The sequence below is a fragment of the Equus quagga genome, chromosome 13, assembly GCF_021613505.1.
Source record: "Equus quagga isolate Etosha38 chromosome 13, UCLA_HA_Equagga_1.0, whole genome shotgun sequence".
Taxonomy (NCBI): domain Eukaryota; kingdom Metazoa; phylum Chordata; class Mammalia; order Perissodactyla; family Equidae; genus Equus; species Equus quagga.
This window is the reverse complement of record NC_060279.1, coordinates 23,890,552-23,897,324: the sequence shown is the minus strand read 5'-3', so window position 1 is coordinate 23,897,324 and position 6,773 is coordinate 23,890,552. Positions and strand designations below refer to the sequence as shown.

Genomic DNA, 6,773 nt, shown 5'->3' with positions numbered 1-6,773 from the left:
CCTGTTTTCAAAATTGTTTGTGTCCCGGGTGGCTGTGCCTTTGGCATAGATCCAGGAAATCTGAGTTCACAAACTCTTGCTCAGACAAATGTCGCTGACTGAGCCACAGTGCCCTGTGACGTCAGCTGAGTTACCGTCAGTACTCAGGATGAAGGGAAGGCGCTTTCCATCAGCTGCTCCTGGTCAGCCATTTGGGGGAGGAGGCCACGGGAGGAAGCGCTTAGGGCAGACTCCTGGGCCCTCTCCTATGTCAAGGGCCCTCAAGGAGAGATTCCAAATGTGCTCACTCCCTGTGAGAGACAATTCTCGCGAGCACTAATATGCTTTTGAGTGTCCCGGGGGACACTGTAACCGCTAAGTAGGATAGATCTGATGTTGTTTAAGTGATTCCATGATTACAGTCATTTCTCCCTAATACCCTGACACCTTGAAGTGTGACATTGAGGGGTTTGTGTCATCCAACAGCCTCGCCAGAAGCAGCAATAGTTTCTGCAACATGAGACAATATTGAATTCTTTTTGAGCGTAAACTCCTATCTCCTCAAGGCTAAATATTGACTTTACACTTCAGGGGTGTATCTTTTTTCCAAATGCAGTTTTGTTCCTCTCTGGCTTTCAAGTAGTAGGTACCCAATTGCTTCTGATGATGTGGAGAAGAGGCTCCCTGAGAAGAAAGGGACCCTTGCAATTCCAAGCGCTGCAAAAGAAGATGCCAAAGGACGGCCAATTTTCTAATTACCCAGGAGCCTGTCCTGACTGCTCCACACAAGAGATACTATTAGAATTTCAGAAATGGCATCTTTTCTGTTCTGTCAACAGCTTTGATAAAGCCCTCTCCACATTCTCTAAAAATAGAGGTCTTTTTCTGTCAAATGAGACCACAAGTAGCTTGAGGGCTCTCCCTGTCAGTTTCCTTTCACGTTCCCCACCCCTGCTCAGCTCAGGGCCTGGCTTGGGGGCAGGCTCACAGCACAAAAGGCCCACTCCACCGCTTGCATTTCTGCAGTAGGCTTTTCATCTACTTCTGTCTGTGGAGGGGACTTCAGAGCTGACCCTCCTACTCACACGATGTCAGCCTTTGCTGGTAGGTGAGGTGGGGAAGGGAAAGCAAGGTGGGGACACAGTGTTAACAATTCACCGTCACTCTGTTCATCTCCTCAGGGTGAGATGACACACAAATGCCTCATTAGCTTCACTGTTTCCAGTCCGGGGAGGGAACAGCCTATTTTCACTTTCCAGGTTCTTGGGAAACAGAACTGACCATTGACAACTCCCCATAATTCCTCAGTCTAATTCAGCTCTATTTTATTTGTCCTAGTCCTCTATTTTAAACATTTTTGATTCACAGCCACAAATAATCACCAAAATTCACAAGCGAAATCTCCCCAGAAAACCAAAAGTGAAGTAGAGACTATTTCTTCTCTGCATACAATCTGATTTTCCTTAACTCACTCTGACTTTTGAGGGTATTGGGTAGATGTTTGTTTTTGTGATTGTTCTAATCAATTCGGTATTATCTCACTTTATAATTTTACTTAAAAAAATTACCTGGAAACAGCAATAGAAATATGTTTAGTCTCAGTTTGCCTGCTAGTTATCACTAGGCAGGTGCTAGACCCGTAGATGTGATCTGTAAGGAAGACAATCACCAAACTCAATTCATCAAGTTTCAATCTTTAACCAGACCTAAATAATAAACAAAGAGGACAATTACTGCCCCACAAACGTGACTGTGCAGGACAGAACTGCTCTGGGAGAGATGAGCAAGCAAGCAGGAGGATGAGGGAAAAAATACAGGCAGAAAAATGTTTTGTAACTGTAGCAGATTTGTAAACAGTAAATTTACGACATTCAGCATTCTTCATTAGAATTTGGAAAGTAATGGCTCCAGGTCTGGGTGTGTTATTTAAGGAGAAAAACAAGACTCGTTCTGTTTAAATCCCAATTATATTTAAAAATTAAACTGCTCATAGAATGGGAACTTTAGACTGGGAGATACACAGGATAATGAACTGGCCCCAGCCAAGCCAATGAAATACACAGCCCTTTGTGTTAAAGGTCTTTGTGTTCTTGGGCAAGAAACGGAAAGGAAGACCATAACCTCCCGGAGTGCTGTTGGTAAGAAATCTAAGCCAGTTCACCAGACTTTTGCAGTTCTCAGTATATCCCACCATACTTTTAATGTTGGCGACTGATAAAGGCTAAATCTAAGGGTGCATTATAGAAAGAAGACGGCTGGGTGTTTGGTTGAGCAACACATTATGATTATCACCAGGAGCAAAGCAAACGCACAAACCCCAAATAACTTCCTTGTCCTCTACACACCCTCCCACGAGCAACCTTTGGTGTGTCTAAGAATTCCACTGGAGACCCCTTATTTAGAAACCTACTTAGGAGCGATCTAGGTCCTAGGGTAACAGTGAATCTCATTTCTCCACTGCTCACTCTTGCACTGTCCAACTCTATAGGCAGTAGCCACACGAGGCTATTTAAACTTAACTGAAATAAAAGAAAATAAAGCATTCGGTCATGCTAGCCATATTTGAGATACTCGATAGCTAGATGTGGCTAGTGGCTGTACTGGATAGCACAGACTTAGAACATTTCCATCATCACGGACAGTTCTATTGCACAGCGCTGCATAGAATCTACATACCAGGTGGCAGGTCATCTTATTTTCAATACACTGCAGGCAGACATTGGCATAGAAAGATCAAGTAACCTAACCCAGGGTCCACAGCAAGTGAGTCTTATAAATAGATCTTAAACTGACATCTCTGGAACTTTGGTCTGAGGAACTTGTCTTGTTGGATTGTTCTTCTCTGAACCTTATCTTAATGTGAAACATGACTTATAGCCTCCAGTTACAAATTACCTGCCACCTTGGTTGGTTTGAGCCTGAAAGCTCATATCACAAGATTTCTTAGTTTAAGCTGGAATATAAGAGTACTTCAATTTCTAAAAAATCAATATGCTATCGCTATCACCACTGAAGGTAATCAGTAGCTTTAGAAAATATTTTCATAATTTTCTTCGTACATTTGTCTTTAAATATTTTAATTAAATAGGATTTACAGCACTATAGTAGACAGAAATTCCATTCTGTTCAGGTCAACATTAAGTTACTTTTTTATTACTCAATGTACCCAAATTGAGTATGAGGGAAGATAGCTTAAATCTGTTTAGTAGCAGAGAAAAGGTAACGTTTATTTTGAATAAATAAAATGCTAAGATTAAGAACTGATCTAAGACTGTGAAAAATACTAGGGAATAACAATAATAGTAGTAGTAATAATAGCAGACACCTATATATCTGCTTACTATGTGCTGGGCACCTTCTAACTGCTTTACATATATTAATTCTGTATCAAGACACTTAATCTTCACACCCACCCCATGAAGCACTATTACGCTTCCTGATTTTAGGAATAAGGGAACGGTGGCATAGAGAGATGAAGTAGCTTGTTCAAGGTCACAAAGTTAGAGATAGGATTTGGACCCGGGCAGTGTGGCTCCAGAGGTTCGTAGCCACCAGATTATACTGTAAAGTCACTAAACCCTGAGAAAAATCAGTCCTGTCTTCCTAGAATCAATCAGCCAGCGCCCTTTAAAATATCCCTATTTCTCAATTCAGGAAACACGCTCACTCACAATCAGGATGTGTATCTTTCTTTTCGGCATCCTTCCTTGAGTATTTCTTTTTCTTTCTACTCATTAGTGCAGTGTTGAAATTATAAAGTTTCCCCTCAACTCAAATAACTGTTTAACAGTTGATGCCAAAAATGCAGTAGATACTATACCAAACACAAAATCAGAGCGTTTCAAAGCTGGATCTGGTGCACACACTGAAATAAAATAGCCTTCTTGGCTTCATAGCTATTTGGATTTGTTTTTATTTAATAAATTCCTTTCCAAATTTGTGCCAGGGGTCCTTTAGCACATCAAACCAAAGAGTTTATAACTACAGCTATCAAAAGCCTATCTTTTAACAACATAATATTTGGGAAGGTCTCAAAGAGAATCAGAGGAATTTGTGGCTTACAAGATTTGCTTCTTTTCTGGAGAATTCTGCTTTGAAACAGTACCAGAAACCTGAAATTGACAGTATAAAATTTCATTCTGAAAACAGCAACTTAAAAAAAAAAAAGATTTTTCCCAATTTAAGAACCTTTTTTTGGTTTTCAGTTTTTCAGTCACCTAATCACAAAACTCTAGCCTGGAGTCAAGAGATTCAGTCTAATTCAGTCATTTTATAGACAAGCAAATTAAAGTCTACAGAGATGAAGCGACTTGTCCCAGGTCACACAGCTAATTCATCAGAGTGAAAAAGGGAACCCAGGCTTTCTGATTCAGCTCTCTTTACACTTGGTAAAAGGGCAAAGGTCCTGCACACGTCCTCCACCTGCCTCTGGCAGTTCCTCCTAAGGGTTATGTTCCCAGAGGCTGTCGCGACTGCGCAAATCTACACTGGATACAACTGGGCCACACTTAAAGGGATGTCCTCCAGTGAACATGGAGATTCACACACGTTTTGTGACAATGCTCTGGCCGTTGGACATAGGATGTGTTGTGCTGGGACAACAGCTCACGGAGCCAAGCCATCTTAGAGGGACCTGAGTTCAATCACTTCTCACCCCTAGAGGCCACATGACAAGAAAAAAAAAACCCATTCATTTTTTTTCCTTAAACTCCATCCTTCCTTTGAGCCAATGTCATCTTTAAAGAGAAAAAGGCAAAACACAAGTAGAGAAATTGAGAGATTTATTTAAAAAGGAAACTTCCAGGGAATATACCCTGCTCCCAGCCCAACTGCCCATGTCACCAGTACCTGCAATCCTGGGACGCCTGATGTTGAGAAATCATGAGCCCACAGCACTGAATGTCCCAGATCAAGAAAGAACAGTTAAATTGTATCCCGTATACTGAGTTAAGACAAGAAAGTATATTTTTATTATATTTTATAATGGTTTCCAACCTGCACTGAAATTGAAAAAAAGCAGTTTTCTGGCTAACCAGAAAACTTCTATTCCCTGAGCATCCCAACTAATTTGAGGTTGTGTTTATATCTTTATTGTTCTTTCTAGACAATCAAGTCTAACATTACATAACTTGCCAAGAAGAAACCAAACCAATCAAAGGAAAAGATCTGCCCTCTCAACTTAAAACATTAATCAGATATTAAATGTGAGTGATTTTTTCACTTTTAGGAATATAAAAAGTATATTATACACAATCACACACATATTAGACAAAACAATTAATCTCCAATCTAAGTAACTGTTAGCTGCTCTTCGGGTCAATTAAATACTAAAACAATAAATTAAGATTGCTTTAGCATAGAAGAGATAGGTAAGTAGTTGAAATAATACAGAATATTTTAATTCTGCTAGACTGCATGCTCTCATAATCCAGAAGACCGGATGCTTCCAGGAACACTTTCAGGTCCACCTCCGAGAGGACTCAGTGTCTACTACCAAGGGTAAACCCTGCACCCAACGCGTCAGAATTTCCCAGAGCCTGGCTCAGAACTAGAGGTCTGTGCCAGCTAAGCTAGCAAGTGATGTATTTTGGTAGAGAAGCAACCAAATTTACTAATTCAATGATCCCAATACGGGACTTATCTTAAAAGAAAAAGGCTCAGCAACAGAAAAAACAATAATAAAACAATAAAATGTTAAATATGAGATAAAAGTCTCGGTTTAAGAAGGGACAAGGAAAAAAAATCTTTCTGGCTAGGAACCCAATTATTTCTCGGACTAAATTTAAAAAAATTTTCCACAATATTACCTTACAGAAGCCAATGAATAAATGGACTCCACATTATAACTTTCATATCTTAATCCATATGAAAAAGCACATTATTTTTGCCAATCTGATCAGTTCCTGTCAAGTCCGCAATGCACTCCTCACGTGGCTAAAACCGTGTGTAGGCATTGCGTTGCTGCTGCTGCTGTAACGGCTGCTGGGCTTGCTGCTGCTGTAGGCGGATTTGCTGGGAATAAGGGTCTTCCAGGGATTTTACGAATATGGTAGTTCTGGGACCAGTCTTCCACACGATGCCATTGGCATCTTTCACTGAAGACTCCACCGTAATGTTGTGTGTTCCAAGGATAGCAAAGTTCAATAGAAACTGAGTACTGAAGTAATCATTATGAGGCTCAACCCTCTGCTCCATCTCGTTGGTCATATTGTCAATGGGTATCTGGAATGAAAGAACAGTTAAATAACAATAACTAACATTTACTGAGTGCTTACTGGGAGCTACGCTCTGTTCTAAGTGCTTATTTAATCCTTGCAAACAACCAAGAGGTAGGCACTATTATTATCCCTGCTTTACAGATGAGGAAACTGAGGCAGAGAGGTTAAGTAATTTCTCCAAGGTCACACAGCAAATGAGCAGTGGAGCTGGAATCTGAACCCAGGGAGGCTACCTCCAGAGCCGAGACCATTAATCATGAAGTGACACCACCTCCTCACTCTCCTTGAGCAGAATGAGCTCCCAGAGCCTTTCTCAACCCCTTCGTATGCCGGCTTTTCTCCCTGGTGAAGGAGTTCAGGACACGCCCCAGATATGCTCCTTTGGCAAACTGATTATTTTAAGCTAAAAGCACTTGAGAAACAACTGATGCAGGAAGGGCTCCCTGACCTGCCTCTTTTTACCTAAAACAGGCCATAAAACTTCCCGTGAGAAAGGGAGTCTCTCGCACCAGGAAGAGAAGAACATCCGTATCATCAGAGGCTGGGAATCGATGCTGCAATGGATCTGCACAAACC

The 6,773-nt window shown here is 41.0% G+C and overlaps 1 protein-coding gene across 1 annotated transcript in view; it reads right to left on the bottom strand.

Annotated features, from left to right (window-relative positions):
• Positions 1–4,743: 4,743 nt before the first annotated feature.
• Positions 4,744–6,773, bottom strand: part of INTS7 (integrator complex subunit 7) — a 91,577-nt gene continuing 89,547 nt past the window's right edge. The window contains exon 20 of the mRNA XM_046683180.1: positions 4,744–6,201. Coding sequence (XP_046539136.1) covers positions 5,914–6,201 — 288 coding nt within the window. The 3' untranslated portion in view covers positions 4,744–5,913. The remainder of the gene's footprint in view (positions 6,202–6,773) is intronic.